Consider the following 24,581-nt stretch of genomic DNA (forward strand, 5'->3'; position numbering starts at 1 on the left):
AAAATGTAAAAGCCCATCTTGCTAAATCCCACTTTAAACTTGCACTGTGCACCTATGACCCCACAGCTTAGAACTGTGTGCTGTCTGGTGGACATATCAGAGGTGCTCATCTTGTCTGTGGCAGCTAGTGCTGTTTTCATTTAGGTTTGTCCTGCACCACAGCTCCCAGGTGACCACTGAAGCTATCAAAAATTTTAAATAACGTACTTAAAAAAATTGTGGAAAAGTGGTGTTTTAGCACCTATTTGCAGAGTGGAATCAAATATAAAACTCAAAAAACCTTGGATAACTGGCACCAATTCTGAGATGAGTATGCTGTTTCTTCCCAGTTCTGGATGTCACCCACTTACATGCCTGATTCAATTCTGCTTGTCAACAGAAAAGTTCTCATGCTTGCCTTATTTTTCTCCCCAACTTCTACATGGCCCCTACTTATAAAAGAAAATTATGTCTATCTTAGCAGGTGGAGATAGAGAGCACTGAACTGTGTTTATAGGATGGTTCACTCCCTGACCACTTATTTATATCAAAGCATAAGGATCTGAAAATAAAGGGCAGCATCAATTCCCCCCTCCTCACCTGCAGATATACCTATGGACAAGAAAATAAAAAAAAAAAAGAAGTCGCTAACTGCCGGCAGCCAATATAATTTGGCACTACAAGAGAATCTGCAGCACCGTACCATGTAGGGTGGGCTCTGGATTCATCTGCTGTGACTTAAGGGAAAGAAACAAGCGGCCCGCCAGGTACTATTTTGAGGCCCTCGGTATGTTTATCATAATTACAAAAGTAAAATAAAACAGTATCTTCATCATTATGTCTCTTTAGCTATAAATTACAATATTATTATTAAGACTTAGCCAAAAGGAAATATTTATGAACTATAAAGAGTTTTACCTCATACAAAATTGTCATTTCTTTAATAAGACATTAACTATTTTTTCTGCGGCCCTCCAAGTACCTACAAATCCAAAATGTGGCTCTGCAAAGGGTTTGAGTTTGAGACCACAGATAAGAATGGAATATAGCAAAGCAGTAAATCCTTAAGGGAGGGGCTCAGCCATTGCTGCTGACAGAACGGACGCCCTAAAGTATGGGTATCACAGCCCCTCCTGGAGGACCGCAATCCAGTTGGGCTTTCAGGTTTCCCCAATGAATATGCACGAGATCTATTTGCATGCACTGTTTTCATTGTATGCTAATAGATCTCATGCATATTCATTGGGGAAATCCTGAAAACCCAACTGGATTGTGGCCCTCCAGGAGGGACTTTGACACCCCTGCACTAAAAGAACCTATTGACTGGGCAGCTACATTCATGCAATAATTTTTGGCGAAGGTGTGCAGCGAAGACTAATTAGCTAAGCTACAGATCTTGAGAGAAAGGAAGCACAACTCTGTCCAGGAGGCTGCCAAAGCCCCAGTCGAGTGGTATTTCAGATCGACAGACTTCACAGCAAGGACATAGGCTGAACCAATGTCCTCTTTAATCCATCAAGCAACGGAAAGACCGTTCAACAGCTCAAACAGATCTGCATAGCAAAACTAGTTAGTGCTTTGGAGGTACTGGTACAGCACCCTCCAAGCATCAAGGAAGCAGAATTGCTGCAACTGCTACAAACAATCCTCTTCCCGAAAAAGGAGAAATATCAGCTGATTCATGTGAAAGGAATAAACTACTTTCAGCAAGGCAACCATCGTATGGAGAGATGCCCCCCTCAGGAAACGAGAAAGGGATCTCTACTGGAAAGTGCCTGCAATTCATAGACACTTCACACTGATGTTAATAGCCACTAAAACACATGAATTTCAAAGTGAGATCTTTTAAAGTGGCCTTACACAGAGGTTCAAACTTTGGCTTCTGGAGTGCCCTTAGCACCATATTAATGTTCCACTACAGACAAGGAGCCCAGACTGGAGACCAAGATTATTACTTTCAGAAAAATGCACATCAGCATGAGTGGCCAACAATGAGTCTTGTAAGCAGCCTCAGAAACAGGCCAGGGACACAACCTGCACCTTGAGAGGTGTGAGCTTAGTCTTTAATATAACCCTCTTACAGGAAGACTAGAATCTGAGATAAGAATGATGCCATAGGCAAAATATTCAGTATGTGCTTGGTTTTGGTGACCCTTTGAGTCATGGTATTTGCGGCATTATAAGTAGAGCACTTGTAGGCCAGGAATAAGGCAATAACCGCTTCTGATTAGCCCTTTTTTCTCAACTGTGCCTATTCAAGCCAGGCCTCAACACCGAATCAGAAGGGGCTATGATTAGTCCTCGAGACAAAAGGTGGGAGAGGCAGAGGATTGTTTGCCAAGAGGCAGGCAGGGTCCACTTACTATGGGCGACTAGGTCAATCTGGGGCTATGAGAACCATAGGACCTTTATGGCAACTGTTCCTGTGAAGTGCTCAGCCAGAGGCCACAGAGGAAAGAGAAGGCCATCTTGAGGCCAGGTTGAAGCAAAGCATCCAAGACCTCCAACCTGGATTATTCCCCTGCTAATGAATCTAAAAACCTTGACATTGTGGCAAGAGGCCATGAGGTCCATGACTGGAAACCCCTATTTCTGTACCATCAGTTGAAAGACAGCCTGTAAGAACTCTCATTCCACCATATCCAGGGTGTTGCAACTGAGAAAGTCCATCCAGACATTCAAAGTTCTCTTGATATGAGCGGCGGAGAGGAGACAATGACCTCCGCCCAGGGAAGCAACAGTTAAGCCTCTTTTGTCAGCTGCATGTGAGTAACTCCTTGTCTGTTGTACGCCACGTCATGACATTGTCCAATAAGACCCCAGACTGGTTTTCTGTGAAGCAGGGAGTAAACGACCAATGGTGCCAGACTACCATCTGGAACTCCAGATGGTTCAAGGGTCAAAGATATTGTAATGTAGACAGTGGGCCCCAAAGCTTGACAGGCTGACATCCATAACGACCCAGTCTGGAGATGCAAGCAGAATCCCTTGCTGTAGATTGCTCAACCGGAGCCACCAGTGCATGCTGGCTCTGATGGTTGTGGCCACCTTCCTATACAAAGCATCAGGGTTCATCCCTATCTGAATGATTCAATGATTAAGGCATCCTCAGAGTAAGATACATTGCCACATCTCGGATCATGGAGGCTCTAAGTTCTCTCAGTGATCAATCGCGCCAAGAGTCAGCCATCATTATCTTGAAGAATGTCCTGGAGACTGTTGCCAAGCCAAACGGCATGACCAAAAATTGAAAATGACTCCCTAGGACCACAAAGTGCAAGAACCTCTGGTAAGGGGGCCAAATTAGGATGTGCAGATATGCTTCCTTAAGGCCCAGAGCTTTCAAACTCGCCTAATTACACTGCAGCTATCAACAACCACATGGTCTCCATGTGACACTGCTCAACAGACAGGAACCGGTTGACAAAGTCCAGAACCAGACGAAATGAGACCCTTTTTTTAGGAACCACAAAATTGAATACCTGCTCCAGCCCATCATCATGATGAACTGGGACAAGCGCTCCCCAAGCGCAGAAAGCATAGACTCCCGCTTCTTTAGGGCATGACAAGGCAAATCCAAAAAGTAATCAATGACTGGAAAGGAGAGCTCTAATTTGTAGCCATATCTAATCATCTCTAGCACCCACTGGTCTAACGTTATTTTGGCCCATTCTCCATAAAAAAAGCACCAAAGAATCCTCCACAGGAGTCCCCAGGGAATGGGCCACCAGCCTGTCACTGGGTAGCTCAAGAAGCTGGAGTTGAGTGGGAGGAATGAGAGGGGCAAAAGGACTTGCACAGGGAGAAACAGGATCTTTGAAAGGTTTGGGAGCATCCAAGATGGTACCTTCTAGAATCTCAAACACAAGACCACCCTTAGGGCTGTTTCCTCACTACTCAAGGGCGATTCTAGGGAAGGTGTTGACATTTGGGATCACCCAGCTCCCTGACCACCTTTTCCAAGTCCTCCCAAAGAGAAGCTGTCCCCAAAACCGCAGCTTGATCTACAGAGGCTCGGAGGCTGGGTCAGTAGTCTAATGCCGCAACCACAAATTACGACAAGCTGTAATGGTGACAACTATTTGCTTAACGGATGCACAGACCAGGTCGTACAGTCTACCAGATATGGAGACAGGTTCGGCCTAGCAAGAAGATTAGGACATAAAGGGTCCCTCAGAAGCTGCCTGAAACACTGACCCTGGGAAAAGACTAGAAACCTTGCCAGAAGAAACATGGGCAGGCCCTGAAGTAAATTTGGTCTGTTGAATCAGAGGCTGCCCAAGGACAAGCACTGTGGAGTCATTTGGGTTACCTGCAGAAATAGTGGACCTTCCAGGCTCACCCTAAGGCAGCCAAGAGACACCCCAGCTGGGTGAACATTTAGCACAGATGCTTGCTCAACGCTGCTCTCCACTTCCCACAGCAGGAGCACTAGTTAACTATATCTATCATCACGGCCCATGTGTTACTGCAAAAATAAACCGCTATGAATTGGACTGTGTGGTACTTACCCTTTTTTTTTTTTTTTTTTTTTTTTTTGGCAGTTGGACCACAATGCGCATTCAAACCGGGTGACCGGAATGAAATAGGAGCAAGCCTCAGCTATGAGCAGCGAAAAATGCACAGTTCACACCTCTCCTCCCCCCAAGACAGGTGCCTGCGGTAACTGTGGGGAAAAGAGTAAAGGCGCCGAAGTCGCTGAGAGAGCAGTAGTAGAGCACAGGCACTTGCCCCTGCCAGTTGCTTCAGGCCTAGGCCCTTCTCCTGATGTCTGTAGGCAAAAATTAGGAAAGCAGAGGCATTTACCCCTGCTGCTGCATAAAGTACAGGGCTTCCCAGACTGTACAAGAAGGGCTGTCCAAGGGCTGGCTCCCCAGGGGTTTGTTGCCAATCAATTTTTTGCTCTTGGTGCTGTCCTTCTTAAAAAAAAAACAAAAAAAAACACACACACACAAAAAAAACAAACAGCTGAATAGAGAAATTGAGGAAGAATTTATTTTTTTAAATCCAGAGGGAAACAGGAAGGAAGCCATCTGCCCAGAAAGGACACGGAGGGGTCCATCAGGTGTATCCCTAGCTGGGCCCCCCAAATCTGACCCCCAGCTCACTGAATTGTAAAACAGAAGCACAGGCACGATGAAGCCAAGAGCATGGACAACATCCATCCACCTGATGGAAATAGAGAGCACTATGATAACCGATACAGGATGGTCTGCTCCCTGGCCACTCAGTATTCTCTATCTCCACCTGCTGGTGGATGGATACAACACATTCATCTGGACAAGGAAAAACCTATTATAAAATCATATTATACCTCATATTGCAGAGACGTTAAAAGCTACAGTTTGGAACCAATATATTAAATGTTTTAAAAATTCAGATTAGCTAGTGTGGTAACCCTCCAACCTGAAATTTGTCTTGTATTTAAGAAAATTAGAACTCCCTTTGCTAAGTATCAGCCTACTGCAGCACCTTATGCATGTGCCAGTATAATATTTATGGCAAGGCATGGCTTGGCTCTATTTAGCTAAATAATGTCTAAGTGATGAAATGACATATTTGCCTTTTGTAAATTATTTTGGGTTGAACCGTGCCCTCTAAAGAAGTACAGAATGTCCTACATTACTTTTCTACATCTCTATGTAGAAGTTATGAGCTATCTGAATTCTTTCAGTCTCTTGGGCAATTTCCAGAATAGTACTCTGATCTAGTTTTATGAACAAAACATCCAGGCAGTTGCTTTATGTATGCAAACAGAAGCAAATTAAATTTAGAAAGGGGGGTCTTACATATCATTGCTAGTTATATAACGTCTCATACAGGGTCATTTAATGTTTCACTTAATCTTACCCTACTTTTGCCCATTGTGTTTCAGCTACAAGGCAAAAGCCACCAACCAAACAAGCCACAACAGCACTTGTTTTTAATCTACCGCCAGACCTAGGACATGTAAATTCTGACCCACTCCGTGCCCTGCTATAGTTCTATATAAACTGCCCCATCACATAACAGCCTCTTCACAGGCCCTACTTCAAAACTCAGGATGACTCAAAGCTTTCCAACAGGATCAAAGTAAAAGCAACGTCCTTGAAGGCACTTTTACCTTAAGATTTTCAGGAGCAGAAGCATTTTGGCATAAAATTTCTTACCTCCTGAACATTTTTAAATGCATGTGTATATTATGAGAGCATTACACTCTAATGGATGGGGGAAAAGCACTTATACATAACACCCTAACTCCAACTGGATTGTGATGCACTGCTCAGACTAAGCACACTTAAAGGGCATCTCTGTTAACAAGTTGATCCACCAAGCATCATACCTGTTATTTTGTCTCTCACTAGTTTACAGGACTCTATTTCACCAATGCTCCCGAACAAACTCTTCAGCTCCTCCTGGGTCATGTTCTGAGGAAGGTAGTTGACTATCAAGTTTGTCTTGCTGTCTTCTGTATTCCCAGAATCAACCGGTGATGAGCAATTTATGGTGGTCGGACCATTGGCTGTGTTATTGCATGTTGGTCCATTAGACAGCTGTGTTTCCATGGCTGCAATTACCTGCTAAAATACAAAACAAAAATGAAAAAAGCAAGCTGTCAGAATTCATCTCAGCTTTTACTAGCTATCCTGCTAGAATTTTATGCTTCCATTTATATGGATTGCGATTACTGTAAACTTGTTAGTTTAGAAAATTTGCTAAGTCACAACAGTATATTTTAATTCATTTCATTTTGCACCTATCTGAAGCCTAAAATTCTCTGAAATCTCTTCACATATTTTAACCAGCCTTAATTTTAACTTTAGTGTTAACCATTATGCAGAGAAAACAAAATCTGGCCTTATTACAGAAAGCCAACTTTCAACTTGCAATGTATAGTAAACATGATATAAACCTGTTTAAGGGGCAATGTATCACTAACATGAAGTGTCCTGCAGGCACTGGCTTGAAGCCAGTTTCCAAGGTCCATCTACATCATTGCCTAAAAGCAAAAAAGGTGTTGTGTGCACTTGTTATGAAACAGAAATTAAGTAGTTTAATGTGAAATCACCAACGCAAAAAGAAAAAAAAAAATTTGATTACTATATGTTGCTGCTAAGTATCAGTTTGGCATTCAATATTTTACAGCAGTGTATTAAAATATAATCTTATTTCATGCAAAAATTGCTCATTCAACACTTACTTTCAGGCTATGTATTGTCTTAATGAGGTAAAGTTCCTGCTGCACTTACTGAGATAAGAGCAAGTCCCACCAAAACTAACACCTGTCTATCGCATGGGGTAAAGGAAATCTAACTGAAAATTTAACACTGGGCATTATATAACACTAAATGCATGAATTCAGTTGTGGGAAGAAATTAGTATTGTAAATCATTTAAAAAAAAGGTCCTTCATATTAAGCACTAACTGAAAATTAAATGAATTCAAATATTAAGATCTTCGACATAGGCTTTAGAGATCACACAGACCCCTAAACAGCTTCTTTGAGCCTTGAGTAACACCTAAAGTTCTAGGGTGGAAATTCCCACAAGTCCCCAGACAGATGCGTCACCTTCTGTGGGAGTTCCTATCCCACATGCTCCCAAGTTTGCCTGCCCCCTTACTACTACTACTACTTATCACTTATATACAGCTGAAAGGCATATGCAGCGCTGAACAGTATAACAAAGAAAAATGGGAAGACCCAATGATCCACAGTGAAAACAATCCACCGATGAAAACAAAAACAAAAGCTGTGGATACAGATGTTCGAGATAATTTATAAACCATGCATATAAAACCATGCAAATTTTGCTACTTCAGCTTGTCTGAGTGTTCTTTGCTCACATGTTTAAAGACAATAGACTGTTTTCAGTCCAATTCTTTATATGTGAGGTTGCAAACCATTGGACCCCTAAGGAAGGCGTATTCACCGAAACATGGACCGTGTAGGGTCCAGTTGGATTTTTATCACAATATTTTTTATCATTGTACTCTTAATTGAATTTTCATGTTTTTTTATGTCAGTGTTTAATAAATTATCTCCAGAACATCTGTATCCACAGTTTTTTATTTTTGTTTTAAGCGCTGTACAGTTTGACATTTATAGACAGTCCCTGCTCAGAAGAGCTTACAATCTAACTTGGACAGATACAACATATAGGGTTGGGGATGCAAAACGAGTCAAAAGCACTAAAAGAGGTGGGCTTTTAACTGGGCCTTGAACACTGCCAAGAGAGCCCAACTTAAGGATTCGGGCAGCTTGTTCCAAGCATACGGCGCAGGAAGGCAGAAAGGACAGAGTCTGGAGTTGGCAGAGACTTACCAGCTGAGCGGCGCACACAGGGGGAGGGATCATAGGGGGAGATAAATGAGAGAGATAGTGAGGGGCAGCTTCAGTCTTACAGTCTCATCTAAGAGTGATCTGGCTGGCCTCAAGCCCCTTGTTAACTATAGATGGCTCAACAGCAAATATATATAATTAGATAGAAACATGATGGCAGATAAAGGCCAAATATCTCTTCCAGTCTGACAATCCACAGTAAACATTCTCTCTTCCTCTAAGAGATCCCACGTGCCTATCTCAGGGAGTAAAGAGTTAAACAGTTGTAGAATCATAAAAGCTTCACTAGCCATGTCACTAGCCATGAAAGTTTAAAAAAAAAAAGCAGGCCTTTATTTTCTGCAAAACAAGCATCAGGGATAGTAGTAGGAAAAAGAAATGTAAATATTCAGAGAGTCGTTTCAAGTGGCATCTTGCATTTTCTTTCATTTTCAGATTGTTTTCTACTGAAGGAAGAGAATCATGGTCTACAACAGGCCATGGTTGGCATTTGCCACTGTTGGGGAAACAATTGGACTGGCCAAACTTTCCCTTTGTTGTTAAACCACTACAAAAACAAGGGGGGGGAGACTTATGAAAGTTTGAGTGATCCATATTTCTATGGTCATACTAAGTTTTGAGCACAGATTTCAGCATCCTGCCTAAACATTCTCATCTGTGGGGTAGAACTGCCCAAGGGATGCACTGCTACAGTGTCTTATGAGTTATTTTGGCGGCGATGTTAGGGGGGAGGGGGAGCTTCAGAATTATTTGCTGCTGTAATTGGACAGTGCTTTCATAGTGGATGAAAATCACAGATTTACGTCAGAAATAAACTAAACAGCATGAAAGCTACATTAGGCATCCAGTTTGAACAAACTGTCAACTGGAAAATAAGTAATCACCTCAAGGTTATTAACTGTACACTTATTAGGAGTTAGATTTCCTATTCCACTGTCAGGTTGCTGTACAATTCAATTCCATTTATTTAAAAAAATAAATTTTCACTAATCAATATCCCAAGTTCTGCATTCATATCTGTATTTAAAGTGGAGACCATTAAGACAGCAGTCACCCAGAACTGTTCCTGAAGAACAGCAGTTTTGCTCAAAACTAATGGCCCATCATTGACGCATCAGGGATTTAAAGCAACTGCTGTTAGCTTTCCTCTGTTAGCTAGCTCTGCAGTTTATTATTTTAAAGTGTTTTGAGGCTTGTGCAGATCAGAACAGAACTCTCAGGGACAGGATGGGGATGGAGATAGATCCTGCAGGGACAGGGACAGGGACAAATTTGTCCCCATGTCATTCTCTACTGCCAAATCCTCTTGCCTTTATCTGGAGATTGATGCCTTATGACTCTAGTAATGCATGCAATCTGGCAGCTACATTTGATATATATGGAGTGAACAGAATCCCCCACCTACAGAAATCCCCCACCTACAGAAATCTCCCCTAGCCCCCTCTGGTACCACTAAGTGCCAATATTCTCTGGTAGGTCACATTTTAGTCGAGACAAGGGGGAAGTACACGCCTCTCCTTCCCAAAGGAATAAGTTAAACACCTTTAGAAAAAGAAAGCTGTTACAAGATCCTATCCATGTTACCTGGGGCACAGGACTGTCCCCTTGTACAGTCCATTCTCATTACTCACATGTTCGCAATTTGCGATTACACTAATCCATGGTTGCATGCATTGTGACCGCTATTCACCATTCGTGTTGTGCATTTGCAGACCTGACTTTTGAAAAACAGCTTTGTTTCCTTTCACTTTACGGTTTTGGCTTTGCTTCCAGAAGTGGCCACCAAGCGTCAAGATTGAGTTGCATACAAAAATAAGAGTTACAAGCATCTGCAGGAACACAGCACAGCTTCAAAGAAGCATGTCATGTGTCATGACAAAATACATGTTTTAGACAGACAATCTTCATTCTGATAATTCTATTTCTGCTGTCAGCCGTGAATTCAATGTGAATTAATCTACAATCTGATCCATCTGGCAAAAAGAGAAAGATATTTGTCGGACTGCTCGTGATGCTGGATCAGAAAGTTCCAAAACATCTGTGGTTCATCAGTCAATAGAAAAGATGGAGAAGCAGCTAAATTTGTGGATAATGCAAATGGTGAATGAGGAAAAAAAGCACAATGGACAGCATTGTTGTCAAGATGAATGCCAGACATTTACAAACACGACACCCAGGGGCAAGAAAACATGAAACCCTTTTCTGCAAGTTCAGTCTAGCTAGCATGTTTTAAAAAGCAGTATGTGTTTAAAAAAAAAAAAAAAGGGGGGGAAACCTTTCCAGGGAAAAAGCTACTGAAAAATTTAACACAACGTCTGCTATGTGTAATTGTAGAAAAGGGGTATGTGCCAGAGGAGGCATTCAATGTGGATGAGATTGGCTTGTTGTACAAGCAGACTGGGAAACAGACATATATAATGAAACTGGCAGCAAAAGCACCACCCTGTTACTGTGTGGCAATGCCAAGGGTGATTTCAAATGCAAGCCTCTTATGGCTTACAGAGCCCAAAATTCTTACACCCTTAAAGGAAAGAACCTAATCTGCATGCCAGTCCACTGGAGATGGCACCACAAAGCTTGTATGACATCCACGTTATTCTGGGATTGGTTCCACAACATGCTTTGTTATCTTCACCTTAAAAACATTGCATTTAAAAGGTACTGCTGATTCTGGACAATGCACCTGTACACTGTGGACAAGACCTGGAAAATGCATACCCTGACGCTGACGTTCTCTTCATGCCTCTACAATAGTCCTCATCCAGCTCCTTGATCAATTAAAGGCTTTCAAGAGACACTACATGAAAGATCTGCTCAGCAAGGCCTGGGAAGCTTTAGATGCTAACTAGAAACCCACCATGTTTGATTACTTGAAGACAGTGATAATACACAATGTAATAAGACAGTTGACATAACCAAGGATGGCATCACACAAACTACTTTGAACAACTGTTGGAAAAATGTTTGGCCAGACTGTGTACCAAACCAAGGACTTTGAAGGAGCTGCCGAAAACACAAATAGAAATGTGGAAACCATCATGTGCTATGATCCAAAAAAATCAATGGAGAAGGCTTCAAGGTGAAGATGTGGAAGAAATTTTAGGAGAATACCATAGAGCCCAGCAATGAAGAACTGGATGAGATGGCGCAACAAAGCAGAGACAGAGATGGAGAAGCAAACATTACAAAAATCATGCCTCAGGTCAGCAAAAATAGAATGGACATCAATGTTGGAAAAAATGTTCAGTGACAACAGGAACATGACCATGCTGGACTACTGTCTAAAATTCAAGCTCATCACAAGATCTGCATTTAATCTTTACGCTGAGACACTTGGGACTTGAGAAGGAAAGCTATTCAGACAAGGATGATAGTTTGTCAAGTCACGAGACTCACACTCCAGAACAGAAGTTGACTTGCCAGCCTTGATTCATGCGCCAGAGATTGTTAGACTGAAGTAGATCTACCAGCACAGACATCTCCATCTTCTATAGCCATCATTCTTGAGCTGCCAAAGGTTGACCCGTCAGCCTCCACTCATACAACAGATGTTGATCAGGCTGCTGAGGATGACCTACCAGCATCGACGCCTTTGTCTTCTACTGCCATTCTGGAGATATAAGCTGATCCCTTTCCAGTGGCTGATCTGACAGAAGTTCGCCTTCAGCGATAGTAAAGCACAATTACTTACCATAATAGGTGTTATCTGGGGACAGCAGGCAGATATTCTCACATGTGGGTGACATCATCCACAGAGTCCAGTACAGACAATTCTAAAAGTGTACTGTCACTTTAAGCTTTAAAGAAGCTTCAAGATTGCCTGCACTGTGCATGCATGAGTGCCTTCCCACCCAACATCAGCTTACGGTACCTCAGTTCTGTAAACAAGCTAAGAAACCAATCAGGGGAGGTGGGAGGGATGTGAATATCTGCCTGCTGTCTCCGGATAACACCTGTTACAGTAAGTAATTGTGTTTTATCCTAGTACAAGCAGGCAGCATATTCTCACATGTGGGACTCCCTGGGATGGAAGGAGAGTTAGCCTTTAAGTAGAAAATTCTATAGAATTACTTAGCCAAACTTACCACCTCATCTGGAATAAGTCTCCAGTAGTGGGATGTAAGTGTGTGAATTGAGAATCAAATATATGCTTTACAAATATCTTCAATAGGAGTAGAAAGCAAGAAGACTACTGATGCTGCCATTGCTCTGTGTGCATTGTAACACGGGTTTCAAGCAGCAACCCAGCCTGAGCATAGTAAAAAGAGATGCAGGCTACTAACTATGATGAAACAGTCAGTTTGGTTACAGGAACTCTCAATCTGTTAGGGTCGAAGGAGATGAACAGATCAGAAGTCCTGTGTAGCTTAGTTCTTTCCAAATAGGAAACCAAGCCACATTTGCAGTTCAAAGTGTGAAGTGCAGTTTCACCAGGGTGAGAGTGAGGTTTTGGGAAGAATACAATGGATTGACAGAGATGAAAATCCGTGACTACTTTCAGAAGAAACTTGGGATGAGTGAAGAACCATTTTGTCATGGTGAAAATGTGTATGGTAGATCATAGACTAGTGCTTGGAGTTCACCGACTCAATCGAGCTGGCGTGACAAATTAAGAAAACTACTTTCCATACGAGGTACTTTAGAGTAGTTGTAAGAGGTTAAAGAGAACCACACTGAGATCCCAAACAACTGGAGGAGGGTTGATTGGAAGTTTTGAGTTCATGAGACCTTTCATAAACCTGGAAATTAGTGGATGAGTAGCCAGAGGTTTATTATTGAAAGGAACATGGAAGGACCTATTAGCACTGAGGAACTTTTACAGAAGTTGTTTTAAGCCCCGACTTGGAGAGGACAGAAGACAGTCTAACACCAAAGAATTTGAGGAAGTTTTAGAATACAAATGGTGGTGATTACATCACGTGGTAAGGCATGTCTACTTAAAGTGGTAGAATTGTTGAGTGGAGGGTTTCCTGGAAGCAGCTATAATAGCCTCAACTTGGGTGGAGATATTGAAATTATCTCTATATGCATGTTGAGAGACTGGCGATTGAAATGAGAGGAACCTTGGTTCTGAGTCAGCATTGATGGAAAGCTCTGTAATGGAACAAGATCTTTGACATTCAGTTGAAGTAGCAGAGAGAACCATGGTTGTCTGGGCCACTGGGAGCTGAGGATCACAGTGGCTAGTTCCTGCTTTAGTTTGAACAATGGTCTTTGTCACAAAAGGAATTGGCAGAAATGTATACAGGAACTTGTGAGACCAATCCAGAAGAGAAGCATCTGCCTCCAGACAATGACGGAGTACTGTCTGGAACATAACTGAGGTAACTTGTGATTGTTGGAGGGACAGAAATAGGTCTGAGGAGTTTCCCAAATGGAGAAGTGGTGCAGGGTCCTTGAATTGAGAGCCCACTCTTCTGGTCGAAGAAATCTGCTGAGCTTGTCATTAGCCAGAGCATTCTGCTTCCTCTGGACATATACTGCTCTTTGAGAAATATATTGCGTGAAATTGCCCATTTCCAGATTTGTATGGCTTCTTGACACAGAGGAAGAGAACCTGTGCCTTGCTTTTTGTTGATGCAATACATTGCTCTCATACACTGAGGCGTCCGTCATGAAACTCTTTGGTGCGTAGGTACATGGAGCAGCAAATCCCTGGACAGATTTGCTAGCTGTTAACCACCACTGGAGAGATCGATGTAGAGGTGAGGAGACCTTGATCCGCTCGGATAGTGGATCTGTGGCATGAGACCATCAAGATGCTAGATTCCACTGAGACTGTCTGAGGTGGAGATATGTGAAGGGGATCACATGAAAAGTTGACGCCATGTGTCCTAACAGTTGCATCATCTGCCTTGCTGAAATTGTTCGAAGAGCAGACATGTGATTGCAAAGACAAAGCAAGGTGTCCTTTCTTTGCTGGGGCAAGTAAGCCCTGAGTTGTATTGAGCACTGCTCCTATGAACTCCGAGACTTGAGCTAGCTGAAGAAGAAATTGGTAATTTACTACAAACTCAAAGTTCTAGAAGATTTATGGTCACTTTGGTAGCGACTGAGCTATCCGAGGCATTGAAGCTTTAATTAGCTAGAAAAATTTGGAATCCATACGAACGAAGAGTTGCTGTTACCACAACTGTGTACTTTGTCAAGACTTTGTGGGAGGAAATTAGGCCGAGGGGTACCACTTTGTACTGAAGATGGTGAGTTCCAATGCAAAAGCAAAGGAACTTCCTTTGAGCAAGACGAATGGGGATGTATGTCGCCTCTGAGGTCTAGAGCAGTGTTTCTCAACTTGATCCTGGAGTACCCCCTTGCCAGTCATGTTTTCAAGATATCCACAATGAATATGCATGAAAGAAATTTGTACATAATGGAAGCAGTGTATGCAAATCAAGTTTATGCAAATTTAATGTGGATATCTTGAAAATCTGACTGGCAAGGTGGTACTCCAGGACCGAGTTGAGAAACACCGGTCTAGAGAGCACAGTAACTCGTTCTTGTCCAGAAGTAGGTATAATGTCCCTAGGGATAGCATGCAAAACTTCTCAGACTAAATATTTGTTGAGAGCTTGGAGCTCAAGAATTGGACAAAGGACTCCGGTCTTCTTTGGAATTAGGAAATACGGAGTAGAACCCCTGGTTTTCTGATAAGGGGGTACTGGCTATATGGCATTTAGTGTTAGAAGAGCTCCAATTTCACTGTGCAACAGAGGTTTGGGGGCATGAATTGTAGTGGGTGTTCTATAGTGATTTTTGATTGAATTCAAAACTGAATGGTGCTTGTTCATGGGTGCGTCTGAAGGCAGTGCTTTTGAATAACGGAAACGTATATCCATCTATTCCTCTTGGGCAAGCTGTCCACATGAAGAAAACTAAAGAAAATTTGCAGCTCCTCTTAAATCATATTAAGTACAGCGAGTACAAGTGGCAGATCTATGCTGATCTGAAAGTTATCGCATTATTACTTGGTCTGAAGTTGGGCTACACAAAGTACTTCTGTTTTATCTGCGAGTGGGATAGCTGAGACAGAGTATCCCATTACATCAAAAAAGACTGACCACTTCGTAATACAGTGGAATCTTGGTTTACGAGCATAATTCGTTCCAGAAGCATGCTCGTAAACCAAAATACTCGTATCAAAGCGAGTTTCCCCCATAAGAAGGGAAACTCGCTTGATTGGTTCCACCTCCCCTCCCCAGGCCACCGGCGCTGCTCCACCCCACCACATCCCCAAAAGACCCCCACCCCCGACGCCACTGGTGCGCTTCCACATCTCCCCCTGCGAACCGGCATCAACCCTCCACCTGCAAATGCCGCCCCCCCCCACAAAGAACCAGCATTACCCCCCTTCGAATGCTCACATCCCTCCCCCCCAAAACTGAATGCTTACCCCCAATGTGGCACCGGCATGCAGCACCAACCCACAGGAGGTGCTGGTGCCCGAAGATCATGCCTCTCCCCCGACTGGGCCTTGAGCATCTGCGCATGCTCAAGGCCTCCTGGCTCTCATTCTCTCTGAGAATCTCAGAGAGAGGCAGGAGCCAGAAGACCTTGAGCATGCGCAGATGCTCAAAACTCAGTCGGGGGAGAGATATGATCTTCGGGCACCGGCACCTGCTGTGGGTTGGTGCTGCGTGCCAGTGCCACATTGGGAGTAAGCATTCAGTTTGGGTGGGGGATGCCAGTTCGCGCAGGGGGGTGACCATTCGCAGGGGGCAGCTTTTGCAGGTGGGGGGGATCGCAAATTGAGTCAATGCTCGATTTGAGAGTCACGATTTGCGAAAATGTTTAGCTCGTCTTGCAAAACACTTGCAAACCAAGAATTGACTAATTTGGATCCTGCTGGAACAAAAAAATGCAATTCACCATCCTCTTGTTGATCCGAAACAAGTGCAACTGCCACCTCTTCACATAGAGCTAGGACTTATGAAGAACTTTATGGCTATGAACAAGGACGGTGAAGGATTTCGCTATTTACATGAAAAGTTTCCTTTTTTAAATGCTCAGAAGTTAAAGGAAGGCATTTTTGTGGGGCCACAAATAAGAGAATTGTTGAGACAAGCACTTTCATGACAAGTGCATGGATAGCATTGAACAATGTAATCAAAAATTTTCTGAGGAATAGAAAAGCACCAGACTATGTCCAAATGGTGGAGACGATGCTTAAAGTATTCTGTGATCTCAAATGCAACATGTCACTAAAAATTCATTTTCTCCACTCGCATCTGGATTTTTTCCCCAATAGTCTTGGTAATGTTAGTGATGAGCATGGGGAAAGGTTTTACCAGGACATTGCTACAATGAAGAAACGACAGCAACGCTGGCCGACTATAAACGAGATTAGGAGCATCTCTAATGTTCAACAATAAACACACTTCAACAACAAAATGATTCTAGAAAATATTTATAGGAACTCTTAAATTGGCGCAATGCGTTACATTATGACTTCTCATGCTATAAATATTTGCGATTTGCTAAAAAAAAACATACAACCTATACAAGATAGGAGAAAGGCTATTTTCATACACAGGAGGTCAAATTCTATATTTTCTTCTTACCCCAGAAAAAGTGTTAAAATTTGTTGTGTAGTGTTTGCTGAAGGGAAGTCTGCAGAGAGTTGAAAAAGGACTCTCCTGGAAGGATATTTGGAGGAGTTTTAATAAAACAGAGAATTACCCTCATGTATGAGTCTTAGGAACGAAGTGTCGTTTGTAATGAGTCCATCATTGATGACAAAGCAGACGATGACCCTATGATAGGAAGGGGGTAGAGCGGGAGGAAGTGTGGCTATGCCCTCTAGAAGTTGTCAAAAAAAAAAAAAAAAAAAAAAAGACTGTGTAGACTTCTGTTGAGGAGCTGGTTGAGGCTTTTGAATACACCAAGTTCAAGCTCTTTTGAGGTGGAGCCTTGGAAGAGGATGAGGTAGTCGGATAGTGCATGCAAATACTGAATGTACCATAAACCTTTTGGCTTGTAGCAGATTGAGTAATTTCCTGAAAATCTGGCAGTTTGTCAGATGGAATGAATTGCTCAAATTCTGCCAGATCAAATTTACCAGCTGCTTTAGGTAAAAAATTCATATAGAAATTATAACCGAGTACCCGGCTGGCAAGCATAGAATTTTGATAGGCGACATCCAAATTTGTCTTAGGTGCGACCCTATCTTCCTGGTGGTGCACTGGCATACGACCATGAACTAGTTGACTGACTTATGTCGTGGACAATGAGATCCAGTACCTTGGGATCTCGATGCTCTAAGATTTAGACCTATAATGAGGAGACCAAGAAGAGGTACTGCTGGGCGATGTGTCATCTCAGGCTGAGCCAGTACCAAGGGAGGTGATGAAAGCACCGGTGCCAATTGAATTTGTAGCAGTGTGGCAAGCTCCCAATGAAGCAGTTCCCCGAGTTGATCCTGTATAGACTGTACTAGTACCAATTGCTGTAAAGCTGGTACCTCTGGTGTGGCAGGGTGTCAAGGCATTGGTGACCTCAAAGTCACATGCATCAGTGGTGACACAGCCTGCACTGGAGACCAATGGTGGAGACAACAGTTGGCTCGCATTGAGGACTCAATGCATTAGATGCTTACGATACTTGCTGTGATTTTGAAGACTTAGCAGGAGGTTTACTCTCATGCATATTTATTGTGTATATCCTGAAAACCTGACCTGGCTCAGGCTCTCGAGGACCAGAATCGCCTACCCCTGATCTAGAAGGCTTCAAAATTGATGGAAAAATTACAACAACCAAATCAAAGACTCAATTTTTGAAAAGCCATGATGGAAAAAACAGCAGTTTGCCTGAAGGTTGAAAAGGGGATACAAGGCCCGAACTGAGGAGAAAGTCGAAAAATTTTGATGAAAAATGAAAAGTAAAAGGACAGAAAAAAATATGGTATCTAAACCAAAATCAAACAAACCGAAGGCTGACAAAATTAAGACTGAAAAAACAGGAAAGCAAACTCATTTGAACTAAGTCCAGACAAGTTCGCTCTGCGGAAAAGAACTGAGGTACTAAAAGCCAAGGTCAGGCAGGAAGGCACTCGTGTATGCATGGTGCAGCCAGTTTTGAAGCTTCTTAAAAGCTTAACCAGTACACTTTCAGCACTGTCCATACCAGCTCTGTGGATGACATCACCCATATGTGAGCATATGCTGCCTGTTTGTCCTAGGATAAAGTACAGTATACTGTACACCTGTACTGTATTTCTGTAAGGATGGATTTGTCAAGGAAGCAGTGTTTTCATAATGGCAGTGTTGCATCTTTTTATGTGTGTTTCCCAGTCTGTGCAGTAGCATCCTATAGTACCTCTGAACTGTTTTGTCCTAATGGAGAGCACAAAGGGCCCCCTTTTAGAAAGGTCAATAGTGTGTCCTAGCATGGCTAATGCACCAAAGCCCATTTAATTCCTATGGGCTTTGGTGCATTTGTCACAAGAGAATCACTACCATGGCTTTGTAAAAGGGCCTTAATTGCTTACTGTGGGTAGTGCGAAACTATACATTATATTGCTGTAGTTTTCAGCAGTGTGCAATAAAAAAAAAAAAAAATTTAACTGCGTTACTTCTAACAGTGAGCAAGCCATGGTACATTGCATTGGTTGATGAGCAGATTGCTTGCTAGCACAGTACATTACTGAATTTTTCAACACTGGTGTGTAGTACTGTAGTGCTTTTTTTAACAGCATTACTTCTAATAGTAAGAAAACCATGGTGCATTGCATTGGTTGATGAGCAGACTGCTTACTGTGGTTGTGCAATATGTACTGTTCAGTATTTTCTAGCACAGTTCTGTGCAATTTTATTTAAGGATGTTACTGCTATAATAAGCAGTACTGCAAATAATATATGTTTGCAACATTCTAAAGGTTCTATTATGGTTATGTCAAATGCTGTCCTAGGCATGAACCTAATCCTATTTTTCCTATAGCATCCACTATGCGGATTCTGAGGTGCAAAATGTACTACTGGAACTTAACCTCTATTTTCCTATAGATGCAACATTCCTTGCTCGTAATTCGTAAACTTTTCTGGGGACCATACTACCGCGAATGAGAGATTGTTATCTTATTGTATCCTTTGGTTTAATGTTAATTTCTCATCTCCTAGCTAAGTCTCAGCACTTACTTTTGCAGATTGCTACATGCAATAACCATTTCCACATCAACAGCTTTGATGGGACCTCTGCCTACAGCAATAAATGCAGCAGGAGTTTAATACTCTTAAAGGTATGTTCTATATGCTGTTTTCCTCCCCAATTTAGGTTTCTAAAAGTAATTTGCAAATGGGGCTGCCACTGAAATTACAAGATAATTATGCCACACTTCAATTGCCTTACAGCCATAATGTAACTAGACAAAAGGCTAAGAGAATGAGGCGGCTACACAGTGATTTTAGCTTACAAACCTTTAGCACACTAGAACTACCAAAATTAAGTTGTCCCCCTGTGGCTATATCTGAACACCATGCTCCTTGGGTCTCAACATTTGATGGATTCAATAGTTATAACACGAGTCCCTAAAAGCAAAATTGCAATAAAGCTATAATTGCATGAACAAGTCACATTTATATTGCATCTGTTATTCAGAAAGGATAATAGAGTTTTAAAATTTGGCATATCAGAAGACTGTATAACTTGGATGTTTGGCTCAGCTCATTATTTGGCAAACCAACTTCATTTTGCCTTCAAGGTATCCACAGCTCTATGCCTGCTTCTAGTTTGAAAACTAGAGACAAAAAAAACTTCAAACAAATATTGCTTGTAGCAAAGGATTTCCAGCCACCTGTCATGTGATAAGTGGGAAGTTAGTATATAATTTGAGTCTGACCAGAAAATGAAACATTGGCAAAGCTACCTGAACCGAACACAGGGTCCTTAGCTAGACACTTACAGCTTACTTCAGGTAGCACAAAATAGCAACCATTTATACTAAATTCCAGTGCACATTATAGTTGTAATGGAATCATAATATACTAAATTCCAGTGAAAAGGCTAGCCATCTGTCAGCAGAATACATGAAAATGGGGATCTAAGTATGAACAATTAAATCTGCATCATGGCCGGAGGTGCTATTCTCATAAGGGCAGCCGACCTAAGCCCATCACCATCTACAACTATAAACATAAGGAGAAGCTTTCTGAGCACAGGATTTCAATTCTTAGGAAGGGGAATTAGACAACTAAAAGCACAAAGTGGTTCTAAATAAAGTGAGTAAACCAAGTCACCCTGAAAGCACAAGTTAAGAACATTGAATTTTGATTTTTTTTAAGAATTCAGTTTCTCATCCAAAATTTAACAAGTTACTGGTAGTAGAGGGCCACCAATACCTCAGGAACCCAAAAGGTCTCAGTATCTCCATCACATCTGTACTAGCAGTCCGGATTTTACCAACTTAGACAAAACAGTTATCGGTAACCCTTGAAGTCTGTTCCTTTAAGAAACCATTTCAAGCACCTGCTTTACCAGTCACCTACTGGTAACTTCAAACTAGCTACTGTAGGCACATTCACATTCAAAGGCTCTATATTACTAGAAAGTTACAAGTGAATCATTCTGGTCAATCACTGATCAAAAAAAAAAAAAAAAATTATTAAATGGTTTCTATCCTTACCTAGGATTTAGTCACAGCAAAACGCAAATTCTCATTTAATTGCATATTTTCATTTTTCAGGTGGCAAGAATGAGATCCTAAGCCAACATTCAAGTGAACAGCTGCAGTACCCCTACGTGCGTTAGGAAGAAATAATGGGATTCCCCAGCTACAAGGACCATCTGCTCTGAATAAAAATTATACCAATGTGTCATTTGTACACAGTGCATGCACATATAGTTTATATATGTAAACTGGAAAGAATCTACCATAACCCTTCCTCTAACTTTATTTACCAACTTGCCCACCACCACCACTTTTTCTTTAAATAAATCTGTTTTGAGAACTGTTTCAACACATTTTTAGATTAATTTTGTGTCTAAAGAATGTCTATAAATAAAGATTTTAAATGACTTAAGGAAAAACAGGTTTTTAAAATACTTATATAGACCATACCAAAAACTTTAATTTTTAGTAGGCAAAGATTATTCAGCTAAAAAAGTCAATTTACGCTACAAAGTTGTGTTTTTGCTCCACACAAGCCAAGTTAGAAATTTACTGTAATGAAGGCCTGCAATTACAGCAATACTGTACAGCCTGGCAGCAAGAGGGTCTCCTATACAATAAATGAAATTCAATTTGTAAGTTTACAATATTACCAATTAGGGTTGGGTATTGTTTTGTTTTGGGTTTTTTAAACACTTTTGGTATGGTCCTAGCACAGTTAACAGGTTCAAGTAGCCTACAGAATTTAAGAGAAATCCCACAGACCCCAGTCCAAGGCTCTGCTGCCCACGAACCACTTCTAAGCAGAGAAGCCACATCACACAGTCTGACTGCCATGTTAGTTTGGAGTTGCCGTCTGCAATATGGACACAAAAAAGGTACTGTATGTTAGATCAGCAAGGTTATGCAACAAGTCACTTTGTACAGATTTTTGTTTTTTTACATCAACTATTTATATTCCCAGCATGTCCATGCAGTGTGCCTTCATTAAACGCAAGGCAATTCCAACCTAAACTACTCAAACCACTACTTTTAAAATAGGGTTACTTCCCCCACAAATTTTACCAAGAATTGAAAGGTTGCATTAAGCAGCAAAATCACAACAGCATAGCATACCCCTCCCTCCCTCCTCAACAAAAAGCTATCTTGTGTAAGAGATCAGCCACTATTGTAAGCTCTTGCATGCTGCTATCCATGTGCCTCCATGCAAGACCCTGCTGAATGCAACAGCACAAAAGGTCTCCAAATCCAGTCTAGTTTTCAAGAATCCCTCTCTCAATAAGCAGAAGATTATCTGCACACAAAGGCAATACAAATTATGCAGTGTAGAGAGCTTGAAAAAGATCATTCTGACACCCTCGACAACTGATTTTGAAGACCTGCTCATTGCCATTAAACTCAGTAGGATACCATGGTGTTACAATGCAATCTGGGCACTTGAAATCTTCTGCTAGAACCTAATGTAGGAAGCAATATGCTCACATGGTAACATGTCACAACACTATCAAAAGCATAAACCGGAACCTTAGGGGGGACTATGAGAGCATCAAATGCATTGTTCCTGGGATCGTGGACTTTTCTTAAACCTGGTGGCTAACACTTGTAATGAATTAAAACATTTTACAAGGTTATGCAACATCTGTATATTGTGCATTACTCTGGATTTTATTTTTTTTGGGGGGAGGGAGGGGGAAGAGGTAGAGAATAGTGAACCAATTCAAAAGGTTTGGGAATGAAATTTCACTTTAAACTACCTAGGACTTTTGTGCCTGCTAACCCCAAAGGGCATTTCAGAAAGGAGCAGAGGGTGTGTCTTTATTCAGTTCCATCGGTACCCAGTTTATCACCATCAACAAAAGTAGTTGGTTGGGAACTAGGTGCACAATGTAGAACAACCCAGTCCTCAGGGCACACCCAGTCACTGGGGTTTTAAAGATATCCACAATGAACAGGGCATGAGAGAGATTTACATACTAAGGAGGCAGTGTACATACAATACTCAAACAAGGCATCATATATTGTGAATACGCAGAAGTCCAGACTGGTTGGGTGTGCCCCAAAGAAAAAATGATGTCTTACCTGATTATTTTCTCTCCTTTAGTCACAACAGATTAATCCAGATGCATAGATTAAGTCCATCTACCAGCAGATCGGTACTGATCTGACACTGGTACTGGCACCTCCATACCAATGCACAGAAGTGATTGAAGTACTGAGAGTCCCACCCATTCTACTTTATAGGAGGAGTTGTAGGGGAAGACTCCTGGGGAAGCAAATTCTAACTTGTAACCATCTCAAATGACAGCCAAGACCCACTGATCCATCATGATGTTGGCCCACTCTCCAACCCCCTATGGTGGGGGGCACGGAGGGAACCAACCACCATAACTGGTGGCATAGAGAGGCTGGGAGCTGGGGCACCTGTCTGAATTAAAGGACTACATGCATTGATACATGGACCTCTGAAAAGCATGGTACAGTCTTGGCAAAACCTCTTTATTGTCCTGGAACTTATCTCGCAACCAAGACGCCAAGGCAATCCCCAAGGAAGATCCTCCAGGAGTAGCTGCAGCTTTGTATATCTTTGTCAAGCTTCACCCTGAAAGGAAGCCTGGTCAGGTATCTGCAAAATTTTTGGGTGGGATCTGTATTGGTTTGAGAATTACAGGCAGCTGAATGGAAGTGACCTTCAGAGTGCCATGCTCTGTTTAACATGAAACAGTCACTGGCCAAGCACTGCAGCCCAACAAAACTGTCAGGTGACCACTTTTTTAGATTAGTACAACTCTTGGTTCTAAGTTCCTATGCAAAGTTTGGTACCCAACATAAGCTGCTATTTTATAGGCCAGCAAACCTAGAAATTTAAGGCCTACTTCAACTCCTCATTGCTCCTGCCCTATACTTTGATTCAGGCCTAACTAGACCAGTAGTCATGGCTAGAGAAATTTACGGACAAATTTTTTCCCCACCCCCACGAGAACTCATTTTCCCCTCCTGGCGAGTTTTTTTTTCTTGTCTCTGCCCCATTCCTGCAAGCTCTGTCCTGATCTGCACAAACCTCAAACACTTTAAAATCAAATGTTCGAGACTTGTGCCGTTAAGGCAGAGCTTACATGAATAGGGCAGCGACAGGGATGGCAACAAAACTCAAAGGGACGGGAAAAATTTGTCACCATGTCTAGTCATGGCCCATGACATACATCTAAGGACTTACACTAGGAGGCTTTTCAACCAACCGGAAGCAAAGATATGGCAGACATGTCACTTTTATGCAAATTTTGCTGTTCTTTGGATGTAAATATCTATTGTGTAGTTTAATGTTTTTTTTCTCATTTGATAGAGCATTTTCACTACAAGACACCCTTGTTTCAACTTGGACTCGGCCTTGTTTTGGTCAAAATTAAGGTCCCAAAGACATGCATTATTAGCATGCCCGCACGGATACACTGTTATACAGAGCCATCTTTGACGCCCTATAGCATAACATGCAAAATTGACATTTTATAATGCAGATAAGCTTGTGCTTACCATGCTTTTAGCTTATGACATCTTGCTTTGCCATAAATGACCCCTCAAAATGGATGTTAAGTTGTGTTGTGTTATTTACTGCATACAAGTCTAGACATACAAAAAAGTTAGCACCTTTGTAAGAAACTGTGATGTCATATTGCAGTGTCATGCCAG

At 41.9% G+C, this 24,581-nt stretch overlaps 1 protein-coding gene across 13 annotated transcripts in view; it reads right to left on the reverse strand.

The window, feature by feature from the left end:
* ELAVL2 (ELAV like RNA binding protein 2) overlaps nt 1-24,581 on the reverse strand; it is a 374,857-nt gene that overhangs the window by 245,232 nt on the left and 105,044 nt on the right. For 4 of the 13 annotated variants that reach the window (XM_033919223.1, XM_033919213.1, XM_033919184.1 and 1 more), the window contains 2 exons: nt 21,663-21,753; nt 6,302-6,539 (listed from right to left, as the gene is read on the reverse strand). In XM_033919223.1, coding sequence (XP_033775114.1) covers nt 6,302-6,539; nt 21,663-21,734 — 310 coding nt within the window. In that variant the 5' untranslated portion in view covers nt 21,735-21,753. Of the gene's footprint in view, nt 1-6,301; nt 6,540-6,871; nt 6,928-21,637; nt 21,754-24,581 lie in introns of those variants that run through there. The other 9 variants (XM_033919237.1, XM_033919228.1, XM_033919193.1 and 6 more) reach the window with 5 other exon arrangements.

Source organism: Geotrypetes seraphini, chromosome 1 (assembly GCF_902459505.1).
Source record: "Geotrypetes seraphini chromosome 1, aGeoSer1.1, whole genome shotgun sequence".
Lineage (NCBI taxonomy): Eukaryota > Metazoa > Chordata > Amphibia > Gymnophiona > Dermophiidae > Geotrypetes > Geotrypetes seraphini.